We start from the raw sequence: 22,350 nt of genomic DNA, 5'->3' as shown, positions 1-22,350 counted from the left end.
TTTACAAAATTATAAGACAACAGTGGTATAATTCCACACAGTTCCCACTACCAGAGTTCTATATCCCCAGTCCCTCCACTGAAAGCTATAGCAATTCTCCCAGGGTTGCAGATATGGGTCAACTATTATTTCTACAACTATCTGTATGTATTTGCACATTTCCCCCCCATGGTCCCATCTTCTCTTCCTTTCCAAATCATACCTACACCTATTATTACTTCTGAATGTTCCTCCCTTTTTCCTCTTCTCTCTCCATGTTCTGATGGAGTTCAATTTCAGAGCCCTCTGGTAATCTTCCCCTATCATTTCTCCTTTGCTGGGAGTATGGGCCAACATTCTTTTGGGGGTGCACAAGAAGTTCTGGCTTCTGTAATTGCTTCTCTGCTGGGTATGGGCATTGCTGGGTTGATCCATACCCCCAGCCTGTTTCTGCTTTACCTAGTGGGGTAGGGCTTGAAGAGGTACTGATTTCAATAGTCTTCTCAATGCTTTCATGTGAATATATATATATATACTTTGCCTCTATAGAAATTCAGAGTTACAAAGTGGATACCTTGTTTTGATGTTAATCAATTAATTAATTTCCTATTTAGTCTTCCAAAGGATGTGAAGTGGGTTATTAACAATGTACAGATATAGTAAGACCGAAGAACATCAAGCAGTGACAACAAAGTGGTTAGTAAAAAGGAAGTAGAAGATAAAAATCGTGCTCTGAAGATCTTTAGAGTAATTTGACCAGCACTCAGCTTGATTCTTCAGACAAAAGGAAGACAAAGGGGAGAAGACAAGGCCAGTTTAAGAAAGCCTTTTGGGGGCCAGCTGTGACACACGCAGTTGACTGCACACACTACTAAGCACAAGGATCTGTGTTGAAGGTCCCTGGCCCTCACCTGCAGAGGAGAAGCTTCATGAGTGATGAAGCAATACTGCAGTTCTTGTTCTCTCTCTCTCTCTCTCTCTCTCTCTATACATACATACATATATATATATATATATATATATATATATATATATATATTTCCATATTTCCTCTCCTCTCAGTTTCTCTCTGTCCTATAAAATAAAGTGAAAAAAATTGGCCACTGGTAGTGTTGGATTCATTATGCATGCAGTGAGACCCAGAAATAAACCTGGTGGCAGTGAAAAATAAATTCAAAAAATAACAATAAAGCCTTTCAAAAAGGGTGCCACTTTCACAGGAGACGCCACCTTTGCCCTGGCTTTCAGTTTCATGAGGAATTTGATTTTACATCCTAATCTAAGGCATACCAGACATATTATAAAATGAGAAGCAGACATAGTTGGGATAGCTTTTAAAATTTATTTTATTAGTGATATAATTATAAAATGTAATTATGATGCCAGAGAGAAGATAGTTGCTCTTAATAAATATTATTTCAATATGAGAGTTTGAAAAAACAACAACAACATAGAAAAGAAGTCCTGTTTGGGTGCCATGCAGTGTCATCTCATGGTTAACTTCAGAGTATGCAGCTTACATTCTCCAGTTGGTTACTAACAATAGACACCTGGAAGGACGTACATTCTCAGTGTGGTCTCCTTCATTTTCCCCAGGGGTTGGGGAAAGGCCAAACCTACATTCTGACTTACCTTTTGTGGCAGTAGGCATGTCACCAAGGGAAGAGGAAGCCCACTTAAACCCTGTTTTTCTATTTAATAATCCAAGTGTGAATTGGACAACTCCCATTTTACAGCAGAAAAAAAAAAAAGAATTCAAGGACAAGGGAGATAGCATAGTGGTTATGCAAAAGGCTTTCATGCCTGAGCCCCTGAAGGCCCAGTTTTAATCCTCCCCACACAGTAAGCCAGAGCTGTGCAGTGCTCTGGGAAAAAAAATAGTGATGATGACAATGACAGGTGGTGATAAAGGATACAGAGACAGTATTGTGGAGGCACAAGGGCAGGCTGCACAGAGATATATAAGGAGGATGTAAACCAGATCATGAGGAAAACTGGCAGAGGGTGGGCTACTGGCTTAAGGAATATAGGAAGATAATTCTTGAAGGTGGAATGGTGCTTGGATGCTTAGACACCTTTATTTGTATTTTATTTTATTTTTTTTTACTTGCTGCTAAGGTTATCACTGAGGCTCTGTGCCTGCACTATAAGTCTCCCACTCCCAGGGGCCATTTTTTCCTTCAGCCTCTAGGGTTATTGCTGGGGCTTGGTGCCGGCATTATGAATCCACTAATCCACTGCTCCTGTGTCCATTTTTTCAATTTTTTGGATAGGACGGAGAGAAACTGAGAGAGGAGGGGAAAATAGGGAGGAAGAGAAAGACAGACACCTGTAGACCTGCTTTACTGCTGGTGAAGTGACTCCCCTGCAGGTGGTGAGCCAGGGGCTCAAACTGGGATCCTTCCTAGGGTCCTCATGCTTTGCACTATGTGCACCACCACCTGGCCCCTTTCCTTTCTTTTTCTACTTTACTAGATAAGACAGAGAGAAATTGAGAGGGGAGGGAGAAATAGAGAACAAGAGAGAAAGAGACACCTGCAGAGCTGGTTTACTCATGAAATGTTCCCCACACAGTTGGGGAGCTAGGGGCTTTAACCTGAATCCTTGTGCATGGTAACATGTTGGACACTAGTCTAAGAAATTTAGACTTTATGGAAAAATGGTGACTGAATAATTTTTGAGAGGGCAGCCCATGACACAGTCTTAACTCATGGGGCTGCTGCTGCCAATGGTATAGACTTGTGCTAAGCCAATGGGCATTTTTCACATGTGGTTTCTGAGTTTATGAAATGCAGCTAGTCTTAATTGAGATGTGCTGTAAATGTGCAAAACACACTCTGGGTTTTGAAGACTTAGAACAAAAATATGTAAAGAGAATGTTTTGAGATGTAAGGCCTTGCACAATCACAGTTTCAATCTTTGTGAGGTGGCTTTCTTGTCTTTCAGGTGTGTATGTGAAAGGCGATAGAGATAAAGAGAGACACCAAAGTACTGCTCCACTATTTGGTGTTTCCCCCTCAAGATCCCATGTGATGCTGAGGCTTGAACCTAGGACCCTGAGCATGGTAAGATACAAACTCTACCCGGTGAACTATTTCCCAGTCCCTGTAAAAATTATTTTTGTGTGGTTACAGGTTGAAAAATATTTTGCAAATACTCATTTTATGAACAAAAAAATAAAAAATCATGTCATTTGGTTCTTATTTTGTTAAATGAGACCATGAGGAAACATAAGATTACCTATGTGGCTCATAATTCATTTCTATTAGACAACAGCAGGCTGCTTTCAAGAAGGAAAAAGCCAATGGCTACGGGAGAATAAAAGGCTACAGAGAAGAGGAGGGTCAGATCTGAGCCAGGGACTCTGGGAACAGGAAAAAAGTCACCATCATAGCACGTGTTGGTCTGTTTTTTTTTTTTTTTTTTTTTTCCTTTTTTGGCCATGTCAATTAGAAAGGGAGAGGGGTCCAGGCTACATGCTCAGCCTCTGGTCTGGCTGAGATATTGAAGAAATGCATTTAGAACAGGTGTGTATGTGTGTGTGTGTCCATGCTTGTCTCCGGAGCAGTGGGGAATTCAGATGTGCAGCTGGAGGGAGAGACCAGAAAGAGTGGGGCTGTAGATGCAAGAGTCAACAGATGGTAGTAGCTGAACTTATAGAAACAGATGAAGTCACTGGGCTTTAGATCTGAAGGGAGAGTAGAGTGATAGCTCAAGGAACTGAGGGGATAACAGAGGTCAAGTCTCTGGGTTGGAGAGGCGGGTAGAGGAAAGAAAAGAGGCTGGTTATGATCACCACTAAGATGGGTCAGGAGGAACCCAGAAGACTGGTGCCACACAGCTTGTGGTGGCGGTGGGGGGGCTCTTTCCAGATGGAATGTTTACAAATGCCAGAAGCCTGCAACATTGAAAAAACTGTCTCAGGATGTCTTGGGAAGTGTTTGTTGGAGGTTAGGCTTTGATGAGTTACTTAAGGTAAATGCCAAGATGAGAAGTCCAGCTTGTGATAGGAGGAGACTGCAGAGGTCTGAGTACTAAAGAAGGTCTGTGGGAGGGCTGGCAAAAATATCTCACCTGGACAGCAAACCTGCTTAACCACATGCTGGACCCAGGTTCCAGACTAGTCTCCACTGCTCTGGAGAAAGCTTCTGTACTGTGATGTCTCTCTCCCTCTCTCTCTCTCTCTCGTATTTGAAAAAAAAAAAGACAACCCAGAACAGTGATAAGGAAGGAAGAAGAGGAGGAGGAGAAGAAGAAGAAGAGGAAGGAGAGGGAAAAGAAGAGGTAGGAGATGGTAAGGAGGCTTGGGAAGGAAAAGTAACACGGGCTTCCAGGATTGGGGGGAATGATTTCTTTGCAAAAGGTGAAGAAAGTAGAGACCTAAGCTACTTCTTTGCAAAGTTCAGGAGAAGACAGGACCTTTGCATTAGACTCTACTCCTGTAGCATCTCCTAAATAGAAGGAATTGTGGGGGTGGGAGGGAGACATCTATCTTCAACAGACTACTGTCTTCCAAGGGGAGGGGCTGCAGGGAGTTTAGGAGAAGGGGATAGGACACCTCAGTATGCAAAGCACCAGCCCTGCCTGACAACCCAGACTCCCTACACTGTGGCTCCTAGTTAGAGCCCAAACCTGTGGGAGGCTTCACTTCAGTCCATTTCTGCTCTGGCTGCAGAGCCAGGCCTTCCCAGTTAGGGGCGCTGGGAACCCGCGGATGATGGCCAGCTGTCGTCCAGTTCCCACTGGCGTGTCTGCCTCACCTCCACCACAGACGCTGAAACTTTTCTTTAGGTCTGCCCAACACTCGCGCCTCAAGGAAAATCAGATACCAGGACCCTCCTCCTTCTGGGCTGGAAGTTGTCACTGACCAGGTGTGGCGCCTCCTGGGGTCTTCTTTTTCAAATCTGGATGAAAAAGCAAGTCCACGTGGGTGGGGGCTCCAGAGACCCTCCTCAGGTAGCCTCCTTGGCTGGCAGGTTCCCAGGCACCTCCACTGCTTGTCTCTCTTGGTCCTTCCAATCCAGGCCCTCTTTCCCCTCCTTTTTACACTCCCATTTCTTTTAGTGCCACTATTCCTCTTGCCTTCCCTCTTCCACTTCTGTTTTTTTCTCTCTCCATTTATCTTCTTCTCTGTCTCCTTTTACCTTTTCCTCGTCTGTCTTCCCTCTTTCTTTAAATTTCCCTCCAGGACTCTGCTTTAACGAAGCCCCAGAAAGGAGTTCTCCATCTAATTCCAGAAAGAAAAAGACCTGGAGGCCTTCACATTCTCAAGTCCTCTTCCTCCAACCTACCTCTTCTTAAGTGCCTCAGCTCCAAGCTTCTGGGCTCCCCTACCCCCCCCCAACCCTGGTGAACTTCCCATAGGCGATGGGTTGCGCTACAAGCCCAGCCTGCAAACCATCTTTCTTAAGTCTTCCTTGGGTTTTCTTTCCCTCCTAGCCTGGGGTCTGGAGGAGAGCCCCGGAATCGGACTAGATCTGGCAAGCACCCCACTCCTTCTCCAGCGCCTCCCTGATCTCTCCCCTTGGTCTCTAGAAACTCAGCGAACACAACACAAGGCTTTACAACCGCTCTGATGGGTGGCCAGGGGCGCCCTGAGGAGGGGGCAGTCCAGCGAGCCGGCCTTGGGCGTCCTGTTACCTTTCTGACGATTCGCGGGGGCCAGTCAGGCTAGTGGCAATGCGCGCGTGCCCAGGGAGAGCGCCCTGCACCCCACCGCGTATCCTAACGCACACACGCGCGTGCAAATGCGCACACTGGAGCCACTCCCCGGGATCACACAGGTCCCCCCACCCAATGGCGTCCGCCAGCCCCGGGCGCACCCCTCGCCTAGCCCTCGCCCGCTTGCGCGCACGTACGCGCACGCACGCACTTCCCGCGCCCCCGCACAGAGCGAGCGAACGAGCGAGCGAGCTGGGGCGCTGGCCACGAGGGGTGGGGGCGCGGGAGTGCGGGGCGGGGGGGGGGCGCGGCTAGCGAGTCCCGGCTGCGTCCATCCCGCGCTCGCTTTTTCCGAGCTGCTTGTCGGCGCGGAGACTCCCGACCCCACTTGGCTCCTGCAGCCGAACAGTTGGCGCTGAAAACACTTTCCCGCTCCCCTCCCGCTTCCCTGGAGCCTCCACGCGAACCCGTAGAGTAACCCCCTCTACCCGGCGACGAGCGGCTCCCAACTCTCCTCCGGGAGCAGGTTGGAGGCTGGATTTCGGGAGGCACTTGATTTTTTTTTTTTTGGTGGGGGGTTGTTGCCAGCCCCTCCTCCTGAATCCTGGTCGATTTTCAATTTTTTAAAAAAGCGGTTTTTCTTCCTATCGTTGAATACTCCTTTTTGTAAAATTTCTGAGGGATTTCGGAGAAGAAGATTGGGGCGTGTGTTGGGTTATTTAAGAAAGAAAAGAAAAGAAAAGAAAAAAGAAAGCAAGGGAGCGTTTGCTAAATTTTTCCTCGGGCTTTGGAATCGCAAGCCCTCCGGAGCGAGAAGGAGGGCAGAAGAGCGGCGAGGGCCCCCGAACCCCCCGCGGGCGCCCCCTCCCCACTCCCCCCACACTCCCGTCCGCCCGCTCGCTGCGCGCACCCTCCCTCCCCCGCGCCGGACCCGCACCTCGCCGGGCGCCACACTCCTGGCAGCCCGAGCCGCGGCAGCCGCAGCGGGATGGAGGCGGCGCGCACGGAGCGCCCCGCAGGCTGGCCCGGAGCGCCCCTCGCCGGGACTGGGTTCTTGCTCCTGTCGACTTGGGTCCTGGCCGGCGCCGAGATCACTTGGGGCGCGGCGGGCGGTCCTGGGAGCCCCGCAGCCCAGGCTTCGCGGCCATCGGCTCTGCCTCCTCTCTCGCCGCGAGCACTGAGCAGCCAGTGGCCGGTGGAGCTGGCGACAGCGCGGGGACACCGGCAGGGACCAGAGCGATTGCTTCAGCCCCGCGGCAGCGAGAAGCCCGGAGGAGCCCTGCACCCGTGGGCGGCCGGCGCGCGATGGGAACAGGGCGTCCTGACTCCCGGTAAACCTGGTGGCGCCCGGAGGAGTCGCCGGGCAGAGGCGCCCAGCGCCCTGGAACGCGGGGACACCCTGGCCGCCGCCTTGGCCGAGGACTCTAAAGCAAACCGTCCGGTGGCCAGGGGCCTCCGGGAGGAGGGGAAAGCTTCGCGGGCTGCGGGGCCGGTGGCAGAGGAGCTCCGGCTGCCCAGCACCTCGTTCGCCCTGACCGGGGACTCGGCACACAACCAAGCCATGGTGCACTGGTCGGGACACAACAGCAGCGTGAGTACCCCGCCGGCGGCGATCCCGCCTTCTCCGACCCGAGGGACAGCGGGGGGACTGGAATGAGGGGCTCTTAGTTGCTGACGGAGGGGATGGGAGGGGAGGCTCCTGGACTTTTAGATACTGCAAATTCATCCCGCTCCTCCCCACCCCCACCCCCCACGCCCCAACAGGTTAGCGGAGTTTGTTGTAAGCCTGTGTGTGGGCGCACTTGTTTACTGGAGATCTTGGGTTTGGAGCTGCTGGGACGAAAAGCGTTTTATACTCGAGCAGGGGCAGGGATCTGCAGTCACTTTCCTTCTTCTTGACTTGGAGATCAGTTATCCCATTGAGGGTGTGCGCTTGAATTCTTGCGTGCGCACACACTGCTTTGGGAAAGGAGCCGCTGGGAAGAGCAAGAGGCCCTGGCTTTAGTCTCCTTCTTCCTGTCTGTTTATGCCAAGGAGAACCCAGGGCATCGACGCCGCCCCACTGGAACACCTGCTAGTTCAAGTCAGCCAGAGCCCTACTCCAATTCACAGTGCTTCTCCCTTCATAATTAGGGAAGCTATGGGAGAGGTAGTTAAAAAAAAAGTTTAAAGGGTGAAGTGAAATTCCACACCTATCCCGCATCCCGCGCCCTCATGCATACACGAGCACACACAAGTGACCGAGCAAGAAACTCGTCTTGGCTGCTGCGCTCAGCACCATGTACTAAATCCAGTGCCCAGCTGGGTGCTGGGGCTTCCTGCGCCTCCCTTTTCTCCTGGTGCTTGGTTGCCCTGGGTGCCGCCATACCGAGAGGTGGCGCCCTTGAACCCGCTCCCGAAAGCTCGTACTCCAGATCAGGGATGGGGCTCCCTGCAAGGTCTGTTTTGGCAGCTGCCTCAACCTTCCCAGTCACCCCACCCCAGAGTGTACTCCCAAGACTCTGCCTCTCCACCCAGTCAGCCCCAGGCGCTGTACCTCCAAATCATGTGTGGGGAGGGACAGCCTTCTGAGTTAGAGAGAGGATGGTCTCCCACAGCCTAGCCCAATCCACACTAACCTGTGTCAGCCTCTAGAAGATCCTCTTCTTTTCTGACTCTCTGAATCTGATCAGAACTCGGAGAGCCTGGAGGAAGATAAATGTGTAGGCAGCTTTGAGGAACTCATTTCAGTGGCAGGAACCCTTGTCTCCTGTGTTTCTCTCTATTACTAGCATTGAAGATGTTTCTGGAAAAAAAAATTGCCCTATTTTCATGGGACCTGGGGTGTCACAGGACAGAATAGTATCCAGGAAGCTGAGAGTCCACAGAGCACCGCACATCAATAGTACACAGATTCCCTGTTTCTTAGTTATACCTAGAATAGCTCAGGCAGCCTAGTCCAGGGGAAGATGCTGGCTTGGAAGGACTTGTGCAACCCACTCCCCAGCAGCTCCTGGTGGCTTTGCCTGCATCCAGTAAAGATCACAAAGCTTCAGATTAGACAGTACAATTCTGGGCATGGACAATGGATACTGAATGCCTTTGCAAGGTTGTATGATTGAAGGCACTCAAGTCCCCAGAGCACTGCATGCGTGTGTGTGTGTGTGTGTGTGTACGCACGCGTGCGCGCGCCCTCAAGAGTGTGCTTGTGCTTGTATTTGTATTTTTACTCTGACTGGAGTAAGGACAGGGTGTATGAAACTAAATGTATCCTGAGGAGGAGGTGGAGATAATTCTCATTTATCTGTGGTTTTCTGACAGTCACATTTGGTTAATATAAATTCACAGTGCCTAGAGAATTTTCTTATGCCTCCATTTTTTACTTTAAGGGCCATATTTTGTGTGTCAACAAAACCCCTGATTTGGGGACTAGAGAGAGAATGCTCGCTACAGATGGCTAGATGTGCAAAGCCTTCTCTGTCCATCTTCAGTGCAGCAGTGTAGCTAGAGAGGTGAGGGGGTAAGTCTAGCCCTGTGCTTTCCTAGAGAAACAACTCTATTCAGAAGAGGTTTGAAGGTACCCAGGGAGTAGGCTATGGAGTTCTTGGAGCTCTTAATAATTGTGATAAAATTTGGATAATCCTCAAACAACTTTTTGTTCTTGACTAGTGTTTCTGAACATGCACAGGGCAGATTGTTGGGTGCAAGAATCTTGTTCTTCCCTTTCTTGTCTGCCTCTGCCTATGAATTGAACTTGTCTTTATCTGACCTCACAATTTATGCAGCTCTAGTGAGCAATTCATGGTTGAGCATTTTGCTGCTCTGGGGAACTTGTGGACACATGTTGACATGGTCCTACCTTTGAGAGCCCTCAAGAAAGCAAGCTGTGAGAAAGTAAAAGGAAACTAGTTTCTGCAGCATTTATCTAGATAGTTGCTTTGTCTCTTCCTCTTTTCCTGAGTCCAGCAAAAGTAGGTGCTGTGAATAAACACCAGGATGAAGGTGATGAAGATGATAAACCTTCCAGAGAGTCTCCCCCTCAGTTCAAGTGGAGGAAGAAGTCCTTAAGGCAGAGATTATGGCTTCTAGCACCCAGAACTTTGGAAATGAATTGAGAGATCCCTTGTCTTCTGACTTTGAAAACATTGAACATTTGGTCTCTAGCAAGGTCACCATTTTAATTATTAAGACATTTCAAGGATTCCTGTTCTCCTTCCAAATATCTTTGATGAACCTTAATATGCTAATGAGTTCATGTTGGGGGAAGAGTTTTCAGTTATCTGGGAAATTGACCTGTATTCTGACATTTTGCAATCAGACATGCAGAGCCGGAATGCAATACCAGGGCCTCCACTGTACTTAGTACCCTGAATATGCCTGGGGGACCAAAAGGTAGAATGAGATCTTTGTCCAAGGCTTGGATCACACATTCACTTTGGTTCCAGAACAAGGGTGGGCTGGTTGGGGTTGGGTGGGGGAAGAGAGGATGAGGTATGGCGGGCTTGGACAAAAGGCATCAGGAGGGGGATGGAATCTGGGTCCCCACTCTGATGGCTGTTGCCCTGCCAGTGTTTCAGGGCATAGCTTGAGTGCACTGGTGCTTGGAGCATCTTTCCTGGAGCAGTGATTTGCCATTCTTCCTTGCCGGTTCTCTCCAGCTGGGATCCTGGTGATTAATGGGTTAGAGTGCTTCACAAACACCCAGAGGGAGCCCAGTCCATCTTGGCATACAGGGAAACAGAAAAACACATCATTTTGTCCTTCTTCAAATGAAGAAAGATGCCTCCTTGTTTGCTCTGTGGGTTGGTAAATGGCTCTAGAGAGGGCAGAGTTGTCCAGGCACTAGTAAGCTTCTCTCTGCCTCCTTCTCCTGGGAGTACCCCTGGCTGGGAGTCCCCCATTCTCCTGCTGGAGTGAGAAAGCTGTGTCCCTTCTGGCAGCAATCTGATTAGCAGGCAGCTTCCTCTGCAGTGTCTGGTTGGCCTGACCTGCTAACCAGTTTACAGTGAGTGTTCTTCCCTCCATACCTCAATGAAAGGAGACAGGGAGATACTGGTCACTTCAGATTTCTACCAGATGCCCCTTCCTTGAAGATTCCAGGAGTTGGGACATTCAGTTTCTCCCAAGCAGGATTTCAGACCTTCCACTGATTCAGCTGGACTGTGTTCTAAAATATTTACTCCTAATGTGCAAAATAGTGACAGATTTGGTCAGATTAATTGTATTTCACTCACTGGAGCATCTAATTGTGGCTCCCAAGCAGATTTTTCAAATAGCTTTTGGCCGGATTGTCTAGCCTTCATAGTCTCTGCTCACAGCCTCCCTGTCACAATATCCTAATGCATTTTGCCTTCTCAGAGGCTTAATAAAGAAGCATGCCACTGAAGCTGTTCTTCAGGGCTTTGCCAAAAAGAATCTGTTTTTAATTAATATTACAAGAGGAGCCTTCTCAGTTGAGATGTCACTGGAAAAATGCAGTGGGAACAACACTAATTGCTTCTGGTCACTGTTCGCTTTGGGAGGAGGGCACTGAGGGTGAGGACAGGAGGGGGCTAGGCACAGTCTATTTGCTCTGCATCTTATTTCCTCTGATGGCCAGGCTACAGGATGGGGTCTGCTTCTCAGATCCTGCCAGTGATTTCCAAGGTGAGCACTAGTTGCAAACTCCTTAATTGGGAGGCCTGATTTCATGACTGCAGAAATGCAGTTCTTGGAACCTGCTTTGCAGTTGGCAGAGATGAAATGGTAGAGAGTGGCTTCTCAAATTGTTCTGGGTCTCAGGGAAGGAGGCTGGAGGTTGAGACCTCCAGTTGTAAGAAGGTTTAGAGAGTCAAGCCTTCTCTACACCATGCAAATCTATTACTAATTGGAAAATTTGGGAACTGGGTGGTCCACATGACCTAGGTCATGCCATAAGGACCAGAGAGTATGCCAAAGTTAGGCTGAGACAGGGCATTATGCCTAATGGTTAGAGTTTTTCCAAGGCTAGGAGCACCTAAGACCTGAGCTCTTCACTCACCTGTTTTTTGTTCCTTTGTTTGTTTGTTTTGCTACCAGGGTTATTGCTGGGGCTTGGTACCAGCATTATGAATCCACTGCTTCTGACGACCATTTATTTGCCTTTTTATATGATAGGGCAGAGAGAAATGGAGGGGAGGCATAGAGAGGGAGAGAGAAAGATAGACACCTGCAGATCTACTTCACTGCTTGCAAAGCTTCCCCCCTGCAGGTGGGAGCCAGGGACTGGAAACTGGATCCTTGGGTGAATCATTGTGCATAGTACAAAGTGAGATTAATCAGGTGCACCACACCCAACCCTTCACCTGATGATTGCCTGCTTCTTTGGCGTCCTTGTTGACCGGAGATGCTCTTACTACATTAATGAGAAATTGTCAAAGGGTGATTTTCAGGCTTGGGAGAAAAGTGGCTGTGTAGTGTGTGTGTGTGGGGGTGAAATGTGGAAAATAGAATATGTCTGCTTGGTGGGCCACTTTGAGCCAGCAGAATTGGTGCTGGGATAAATGAATTGAGTGAATGAATGGATTCAACTATTCCATGATGTGGCTGGGGGATAAGTTGTGATGGTGTTTTGGCTCTGTTGGCAGTGAGTAGAATTGAAAGAGCTCTGTATTTCAGGCATTAGAAGCTTGGATCACGTTTGGTCAAGTGGTTGAATGAGTGACAGTCCCAAGTCTCTGAGCAGAGGCTACAAGGAATAAGAACTCTTGCCTCCTTGGCATATCAGTGATTTCTTTCTCAGGTTATTCATAACCTAGCAGCTACTATGCCTAGAAGTATTCTGTCCAGTTTGTCTATATACCGTGAATGTCTTGGAGTCCCTTAGCCTGGCATCATGGTTCTTCATGACTCCTCCCCTGGGTCTTCTCCAATTGTATATTTGACAGTTCTCTGATGGAAGGAGTCCTTTTTTCTAGCTAAGTCAGCCTTGCTGATTGTCCTAAGCCCAAGGTTGACTCCGGTCCTTTGTTCATGAGGTCCACTCTCCCTTAGATAGCCTTCTTTCTCTGTTGAGATACAGCCACTATTCAAGGCTCAGTTTTAGATTCCAACCCAGTATCTCTATGAAATCTTCTTTAGAAGCATTTATTTCTTTTTTCTTAATTGTTTACCTTTTTGTAGTTGTGGAATTGCACATTTACTTAGTATTGGGGTGTTCTATTCTTGCATTGGGTTTTGAGTGGACAGTGTGCACCTGGTGGTCTGTGACATTGTACTTGGTGCACAACTCAGTGCATGGTTACTGAACTGACCCCGTGAGCTGGGCAGCACCTTAGCTGTTAGGGCGAGAGAGGCTATTGCTGTCTCTTAATAGCATTGAATTTATATACATGGTTATTTGTTTTATAAATAAATTTTAACATCAGAATTAAAGACATCTCTATACCACTCTAGTTAGAGGACTAAAATAGACCTGGTTTCCTCCTCATGCTCTTACCAGACCCGATGGATTCACATAAGACATCTAGCCATTTGTTGAGGGTTATCTATGTCTCTAGAAGTATTCTTGGAACAGTGGAGCCCTTAGGTATAAGATGGGGTGGGGCAAAGAGAAAAAAGGATTGACAGCAGTTGCCTCAAGATCCTTCCAATATGCTTTGGATACAGAACTGCTCTTATGTAAAGCTAAATAGCGTATGACATCAAAGACAGATGCCTGGGGGTGATATGTGGTTAATTGTCAAGTCATCCTCACAGGCTATGAGCTCAGAGGAGAGAGGAGTGGTATACGGTGTGTGTGTGTGTGTGTGTGTGTGTGTGTGTGTGTGTGTGTGTGTGTGTGTGTGTGTGTGTTGTACTTCAGGCATCTTAGTCTTCCAGCATGTCAAGGTTGGAAATAAACTTGGGGATTACCTTCACTGAAATGACATAGAGAGGAGGGGTATAAGGTTCAGACTGAAAAGAGACCCTACAGCTTGGACTCCCTATTGTTTTTTTAACTAGCCACCTCTACCTCTCCTGGTTTTCTCCTTTCTTCTTGGGTTTATAGAGCATTTTCATTCCAAGTGGATGTCTGCTTTTTCACTCAGATAAGGTAGGGTTCTTCTCACTTGTTAAGTGGGGCAGACCAAGTCCTAGGACATGTGTACAGGAAGGAAGTCAGAGAGTGTTAGGAATATATTCTGTCCTCCTATTCCAAGGCCCTGTCTTGAGGTCACCTTGCCTTCCCCCCTACTAACCTTTGTTGATGGGAACCGCCTCTGAGTCATCTCATTGAGAGAGAGAGAGAGAGAGAGAGAGAGGGAGTGTGTGTGTGTGTGTGTGTGTGTGTGTGTGTGAATCTAGCCTGGTTGCATCACCAGGAACATTTTGCTCATTTGTTTTGATCAGTGTAGTTTGCTTTTAATTATTTATGGAAATGGTGTTCTTTATAGTACACTAATAAATGTGCTGTAGTAAATTTGGAAAAAGTAATGGAGTTTAAGAAATCTGTGATTACATAAATAGCTTTCTGCTTGCTATTAATTAACTTCTGGGGAACAGAGGAGACCATCCCTATTGGTTTGAGATGAGAGGGAACTACAGCACAGTGGGACTAGCAATTCAAGGCTGCTACTCAGTGAAAGTGGGGTCTCTGCTAAGTCGAGGCCTGTGACTTGGAATGTAGTGGAGATGGCTTCATTTAGGAGGAAACTAGAAATAGCGCTAGAGGGGAATCAAGAATCCTGTTAGGGAGTGGATGATGGGGTTATTTATCCCGCATGTGATTATTCCATGTGTGTGCTTCTTATCTGTGGAAGGTCTTCATTGTAAGTGAAATTCTCTTCAGGGTTTATTGGGAACAGAAGTAGACTGAGGGCATAAAACAAGGCCATGCAGTAAGTAGTTAGGAACATGGTCTCTGGATCTAAATGCTTGGGGTTTAATTCTGTCTCTGTATCTCTTAATAAAAGATTTAATGATCTGTTAATAAGAGAAGGAGAGTGAGAAGCCAGAGTGTAGCTCTGACACACACAGTACTGGGGATAGAATCTGGAACCTGAGGCTGTTAAGTCCAGCGCTCTAGCCACCTTACCAACTCCCAGGCTGCATGTTTTCATCACTTAATAGTTGTGTGACATCAGACAAGGTGCTGCACTTTTTTTTTTGTTTCACCTCCAGGGTTATCCCTGGGGCTTGGTGCTGGCACTAGGAATCCACTGCTCCTGGTCACCATTTTTCCCATTTTATTACAAAGGACAGAGAGACATTGAGAGAGAAAGGGGGAGATAGGGAGAGAGACACCTGCAGACTTGCTTCACCACTTGTGAAGTGTCCCCCCTGCAGATGGGGAGTAGAGATTTGAAGCTGGGTCCTTGAGCATGGTAATATATATGCTTAGCTGGGTGAGCCACTGCTCAGCCCTAAGGTGCTACACTTTTAACTACTTTCATCTCTAAAAAGGGTCTGATAGTGGCCTGTGATAGTGAGATTTTCCAATAGCTAGAGCACCAGAATTGGAAGCATGGATTCAGAGTTAAATCCCTGGCACTGCACACACAAAGTGTTGCTTTGGTTCTTTCTCTCCTCACTACTCTCTTTCTTATAAATAAATTATAACTAAATAAGTATTTTTTAAAAAGGGTTGATAATAATCAGTCAACCCAATGTGATTTTTCCATTGGGCTGTTTGCAGGACTGAGTTATCATACATAGCAGAGTGTCCTGTGGAAATACCTAACCCTCACAATATTGAAGTTGCAGTAACTTTTATCTTTATATTGGAGATATGAACATTGAATCAGAGAAAGGAAGTACTTGCCCAGAGTTTCTCAGTAAGCTGATGGCAAAGTGTTGGCTGGAACCCATTGAAATGCTTACTTCAACCATCTCCATAGTCCATGCTCTTATTCAGATAAACCTTCTCAATTTCTGTGTAATAACTGAGTTCGATAACACAGTGACTGAGCACCTCACTTCTTGGAACTCACATTTAGAATTTGCAAAAGCAATGCTTAGATAATAAGCAGTTTCTAATACTTGTTAACAATAAATTAAGTTGAACACTTTTTTAGGAGTCACTGAGTGTGGGGTTACAGTAACCAGAAAGATTAACAAAAGCTCTTCTTGTTTGGGCATCCAAGTGACTCTTACACCTAATCATGGAAGATTGTAGAAGGAAGTTATTGAATTGTCTAGCTTTATAAAAGCAGAAGGGCACCAGCTTCTGGGACTGACTGACAATTAAAACGTTTTGTTCCAAAGACTCATCCACATTGAAGTCATAGGAAGGACTTTAGTTTTCTAGTTTTGCTTCTCTTTTGATCTCCTGCTTTGCTTCATACCTGGTATATAGTGGGAATAGACTTTCTGTTTCCCCAAGAGTTATAACATTGGCTAAACCCACAATTATTTTGTCGTGATCTACACTCACAGTTTCAGGCTTCAATTCCATTTTTGCCTGTACCCTCTGAGCTAAGAATAGAACCTAGATCCTTGCACAGACAGTAGAGGGAGTGTTGTCCTGGGAAAGAAGTGAAATTAGATAGGTTGAAATAATAATAATAATAAAAAAACAAGTTGCTGCACAAAGAACTCTTCCAAAGGGGAGAAGAAGAGAAACAGCTTCCTGCAAGTACATTGTGTTGAGGGGCTGTCCACGAGTCACTGATTTGCACGTCAGTCACTGATTTGCAACAGGGCAGTTGAGTCCTGGAACCACTGATCAGTCAGCTTCTTTCTGAAGCAAGTGAAATGGAGTCCATTCTGTAGTCAGCAGGTATTCAACCCCGTTAGTGGCTCAACTAAGTCTCTAGGAATAAATTTAGCCAGAAGTGACACTCAGGCATGGATTCTTCATCTCTTTTGCATATTCTCCCTTTGTCTCCCCTCACTTTTTTGTATGTGATGATCAGTCAGTGGAAGCTCAGTGAGGTGAATAGAAAGCACACACTGAGTTGAATGGAACAAATATATTTCTTAAAAAGTTGAAAGCGCCTGTGTGAAGACTGCCTATCTTTGAGATGGGGAGGGCCTGAGTTTCATGCTGCCCCTAAGCCTCAGGCTGCTCCCCTGAGACACCATGGTTGTCCTGCACTGGCCCTCATGTCTCACTTGTGCGACTCAGGACTCTGCAAGTCTTTTTTTTTTTTTGTATCTAGAGTGAGACAGACAGTTTCTTCTCTTCCAGATGGTTAGAATCAGGTTAAAGATTACATTGCTGCATAAGAAATAAATTTTTTCTTTTTAAAATGTGTTCTCAGTGGGAGATGAGAACAATTACTGAGCTGAACTTTTTTTTTTTTTTGCAGGGCTAGAGAAGTAACCCAGGCTGCTGTATCAGAATGTGATTACACATAGAAACTTGTCTGCAGTTAGAATGCTGGGATGCTAAGCTCAATTCAAAGACACTGTTGTTCCAGGCTGGTGGGGACAGAGGAAGATAGCTTAGGTACTCTGTTACTCCTGGTGTTATTTATTCTTGAATACCAACTTTTGACTGGAAGATACTCAAAACTCTGACATGTCTTCATTACTATTATTATTTTTTTGTGGTTACGAAACAATCTCTGAGCAACAGCAATTTTCAGCTTCAGTTTCATTGGTAGTAAGATGAGAATTTTATTAGATTTGTAGGGTTGTTGTGAGTCCTAGAGCTAATGAGTGTTAAATGTCTAGCATGGAAGGTCATCCTGTTGGCTAAGAATGTTTGTTCCCATGATGTGCCGAGGCAGGAAATAAGGGAGGCTGAGTGTCTGTCCTGGGTAGTAAGTCTGTTGTTATTACCCAAATTCCTCGAGTACCTTCTTTTCTCTGTGTGCTGACCTATCTTCAGACACTGCCAGCAAGCTTTGTCTTGATCATACAAGTCACGGGCTAGAAGTGTGAGGGAATTAATGTTCACCGAGGAGTAGGAAACAGCTAGCTCTCAGTGACTAGTGGATACTGGTGGATAATTAACTACCCCAGCCCACATATCCTTTGGAATGGTTTAAACTCTAAAGTTGGTTTGTTTTCTACCTATCTTCTAACATTCTCAGTGGTTATTAAGTCCCAGTTTCCTTAAGAGGAAACTTGATTTATTAACTACTTTTCCATCCCTTTCTCATTTCCTCAGTCTTCTATCAGTATTTTCTGGGATCAACCTCTTCTTTCCCCCACCTCCAAAGAATTACTTGAATCCAAGTCTTTGTTTCAGGAGGGATGCAAATCAGGGCACTTTAATTCCTTCCTAGTGTGCTCTTCAGGGCTCTCTGAAGAGGCAGAGCTAAAAGGATATGCATACTGTGTCTACACACACACACACACACACACACACACACACACTCATAATAGATCTCTTTATACATATGAACAAATAATGTTTGCTTATGTGTTTGTGTGTACAGATTTACTATCAAGAGTTAGCTGACACTGTTAGGGATGCAGAGAAGTTCAACATCTGCAGTTTGTGAACTGTAGACCCAGAAGATCTAATTATAGTTCCAGTCTGAATTCAAAGACTGGAATTCTGATAGTGACAGCACAGGTATCAACCTGAGTCCATGTCTGGAGGCAGGAGATCTATGAACTTTCAGACAGAAAGAAACAATGACATCTTCAACTTGGCCTTTTTTGTTCCGTCCAAGCCTTAAGTGGATTGAATGAAGTCAACCCACAACCGGAGGCCCATCTGCTTTTTCCAGTATGCTGATTCAAATGTGTCTCTCGGGGGGTATAGCTCAGTGGTAGAGCATTTGACTGCAAATGTGTCTCTCCTCCAGAAAAACCCTCACAGCCACACTCAGAATAATAACTGAACAGTTATCTGGGCACCTCAGCATAATCAAATTGGTATGTAAAATTAACTCTATTGGTATGTAAAATTAACCAGGTGGTGGCACACTTGGTTAAGTGCAAATGTTACAGTGCACAAGGACCTGGGTTCGAGTCCCCGGCCCCCACCTGCATGGAGAAAGCTTCACGGGTGGTGAAGCAGTGCTGCAGATGTCTCTCTGTCTTTCTCCCTCTCTGTCTTCCCTGTCCTTTCAATTTCTGGCTGTTTATATCCAATAAGCAAGTAAAGATAATAAAAGTATTTTTATTATAATAAACATATTTTTATTATAATAAAAATAAAATAAGTAAAATGAACTATCATACTGGCTGGGCTGAGGAATTCCCTTACTCAGGTTCTTGAAATTATGCTTCTGGCCTCCAGAGATATATACTGGATATAGAGAGGAGATGGGGAGTTGGTGACCCAGTTTTCAGAAGGTCCTTGGTTAGTGCTGGTTCCTGGCAGAAGAAAGGAGTTCAGCCTGGGATTGTAGTGAATTACACCATGTGCTGTGGAGGCTTAGAGGAGGGGAGGTGTACAAAGACATTTCTCAGGGCTAAGGAGTTCCATCTAATCCTGGAGCCTGGGCCTGGTCTTCACAACATACGGAGTCTCCATTCAATTTGGCCTATACCTGCTGTCAGGCAGTCTCCTGTATAGAATAAAGTGCAGTTCTTTGCTTAGATTTTGCCAGAATTTGGTCAGGGAGCAGCTGAGCTAGCACTTGGTATTGTCATTTCCCCGATACCAACAGTGAGGGATAAATTGCAAAGAATGTTGGCCTGGATGCTTGGATCTCTAGATTTGGGTTCCTGATTCATGTTCACTTTCTTCCATGTCACCTGCTTCTTAGAAATAAAGAAATGAAGAATCTTGTAGGTATAGATATCTTATATGCATATGTCTGACTCTTTTTTTAATGGGTGATTGGTAAGGGGAGGATCTGGAACTATGAGTTAAAAAATATCAGAAAATGCTTCTATTAGGCACACATAAATTTATCTCAAGTGACATTCATTCATTCATCCATCTATCCATCAGTTCAGCAATCTTTGCGTAGTGTCATATTAATTAAGTTGCATGAATATCCTGGGATTCAGTTGCCTTATCAACTGAAAAAGTGAAAGAGTCCCATAAACTGATGTGAGCCCATCTCACCACAAACTAGGTGTGATGTAAGGTCAGTCATTTCTTTATGTGTGAAACGGGGGCAATCTTAATTGCTCTCTTTATGTCACAGTTAAATAATGGCATGCTGCACATGGACCATTTCGAAAAGAATGTCTTTCAAAGTGCTGTGAACAGGAGGTATTAGCTCACCTCACCTCTCCTTTGTTCCTTAAGTAGCTGGGTTTGAGACCACACACAGGACCCACTTTCTCTGCTTTCTCTCAGCACAAATGAAATGTTTCCATCAGCCCACATACCACAGCTTCAAAAAAAAAAAATCCCTCAAGATTCTTATTCCAGGCATGATGTACAATTTATTTCAAGTCACATCTGATACAATACAAATCTCAGATGGGAGTGTAATTTGGATGTGTTACAAAAACATTTATTTCAAGCTTTGACCTTCATTGATTGCCCTGCCCTATTCCTTTCAGACAATATGAAGTATTTGAGGAGTGCCTGTCATACGTCTTGCCCAGGATCCAGTCTTCACACTCTGAGGGTTTATAGACTTATGTGTGGGAAGCACACTAGACACATAGTGCAGAGAATAGTGTGGCAGTGTATAACATACATGCTAATTTAAACATATGGAAGAAAAAAAAAACACTGATGCAGCCAAAACCAGTGATTGAAAGCTATAGCATGTTGAAGATATTATTGTTGTGTTTACTATCTCCATCAAATCCAGTAACATGCTGGAAACAGATAAAATACTCAAGACTAAACTTCTGTTATTTTTTAGATAGAGATAGACACACACAAGCACACGCACACACACATACACACACACACACACACACACACACACACACACACACCTTTGCATCAAAGCTTCCTTCAATATTGTGGAGGCCAGGTTTGAATCTGAGTCACATGCATGTATTAAGTCAGCTGTTTGGCTGGCCTGCCTCTGTGATTTGATGATAGATATTCTAGTGTTGATGTCATAGTGCTCAGAATTCTGCCTTACTTCTTTGAACTGCCTTGTATAGCTGTTTGTCTCTCCTTGAGTTTTTGTTTGTTTTGTCTTCCTCATAGGTAGTAGAACCATTTTTTTAGCACCATAGTACTAGTATATTCTTGCTTTTTAATTGTATTATTATTGGATACCCTAACTGGTACTGATTTTTATCTAAGCATAGGATTTTTAGGCCAATGGGTTGGTAAGAGATGAAACTAGACAGGCAGGCTCTAGGGAGATCCAAACAGGTTCTGTGGATTCAGGGGGGGAAAAAGTTATTCTTTACCCTAAGAGATATGGGAGGACTCAAAGTGGGATTGCAGGGAGAAAAGGATGGATTCTGGGAGACTAGACTATTGCTGGAGCTAAAGACAATGAAGGCTTGCATGATGGTGCGGCGGTATGTGAGAAAGGCTCAGCCGAAGAGCTATTCAGTGGGTGTAGTTGATAGTATTACTGCATTTTCTTTATAGTTCTTTAAAAATATTTTCTTTGTTTTATTTAAATGAGAGAGAGATACACAGAAAGAAAGATACACAGAGGGAACCCAGAGCACTGCTTAGCTCTGGCTTATGATGGTGCTAGGGATTGACCTTGGGACTTTAGAGGTTCAGGCATGAGAACTTTTCTGCATAACCATTATGATATATCTCCCACTCCCTTGTTGTTAAAATTCGTAAGCTCTAGCTGGCCAGGTTGGCTTCACGGGCGGGTAACAGAGACGCGGAGACAACGGCTGGGCAGGGAAGCTGTACTTCTTTATTCAGGAACAACGATTCATAAACTAAACCAAACGAATCACCAAACAGAACTCCGCTGTCTCTTTGCGCTCTCTCTAACTCTCGAACTCTGGAACTCTCCGAACTCCGGCACTCAAGAACTCTGGGACTTTCTAACTCTGTCACTCTGGATCTCTGGCGGGGTCCCTAGGGGCGGGGCCAAGCGGGCCCACGAAATTAACTGGACTGATCTAATTCTCTTGGCGGGGGAGAACTAGAACCAATGTAAAGCATACAACAATTCCCCCTTTTCTTTTAACTAAATGGCTACAGTATCAAGGGTGTGGGGTGAACAGAAACATATATCATACAGGCATTTTTAAAAAAGAAACTGGCACAAACATGGAGAAACATGCAAGCAAATAACAAGAACCAGCATGTTGCCAATGGAAGGCCTGAGGGGGCCATATCTGCCTCTGTGGGCTAAACTTTATCAGCTTAAAAAAAACATTTCTTGCCTCTGGGGGGCGTACTTTCTTCGACGGGCATTTGCATGGGGGCAGGGAACGGCCTAGAGTCCCAAAGGCAGCTGGCTGCAATTTACTTACTATGAAACAAAACTTGTTATTAGCATATTTACTGCACGATCCAACGTTTTTAATAGAGAAGGAATTTGAGACTTTTACATATCAACAACGTCTTTTAACCTTTTGTTACACCCATTCAAGATGGAGACACACCCTAGGTGTGGGCCGGAGAGGAAACCTCAGGCATGAGAATAATTAGCATAGCCATTGTGCGATCTACCATTTCTAATAGAGAAGGTAATGGAGAGTTTTACACATCAACAAGTCTATTTAACCTTTTGTTTAGACTAACTTAGTTAAAATATATTGCTTGTTAACTAATTTTTACCTTAGACTTTAAATGTAAGTTAATTTTATCTTTATGAGAATTACATTGAAAACCTTTTTCATTTAACTTTGTCTAGTAAGAATTTAGCCTTAAAGTTACTGTTTACCAAACTTTAAACATACACATAAACATGGTCATTAATACACAAGGAGAGAAACCTTTGTTACGAAGACGTCATTTTGAACACGAATTTAAATCTGTACTGT

The 22,350-nt window shown here is 45.5% G+C and overlaps 1 protein-coding gene across 1 annotated transcript in view; it reads left to right on the top strand.

The window, feature by feature from the left end:
* Positions 1-5,849: 5,849 nt before the first annotated feature.
* SORCS3 (sortilin related VPS10 domain containing receptor 3) overlaps positions 5,850-22,350 on the top strand; it is a 795,336-nt gene continuing 778,835 nt past the window's right edge. Inside the window, exon 1 of the mRNA XM_007530390.3 lies at positions 5,850-7,231. Coding sequence (XP_007530452.2) covers positions 6,629-7,231 — 603 coding nt within the window. The 5' untranslated portion in view covers positions 5,850-6,628. The remainder of the gene's footprint in view (positions 7,232-22,350) is intronic.

This window comes from Erinaceus europaeus, chromosome 14 (assembly GCF_950295315.1).
Source record: "Erinaceus europaeus chromosome 14, mEriEur2.1, whole genome shotgun sequence".
Classification (NCBI taxonomy): Eukaryota; Metazoa; Chordata; class Mammalia; order Eulipotyphla; family Erinaceidae; genus Erinaceus; species Erinaceus europaeus.
This window is presented reverse-complemented; position numbering and strand designations above follow the sequence as displayed.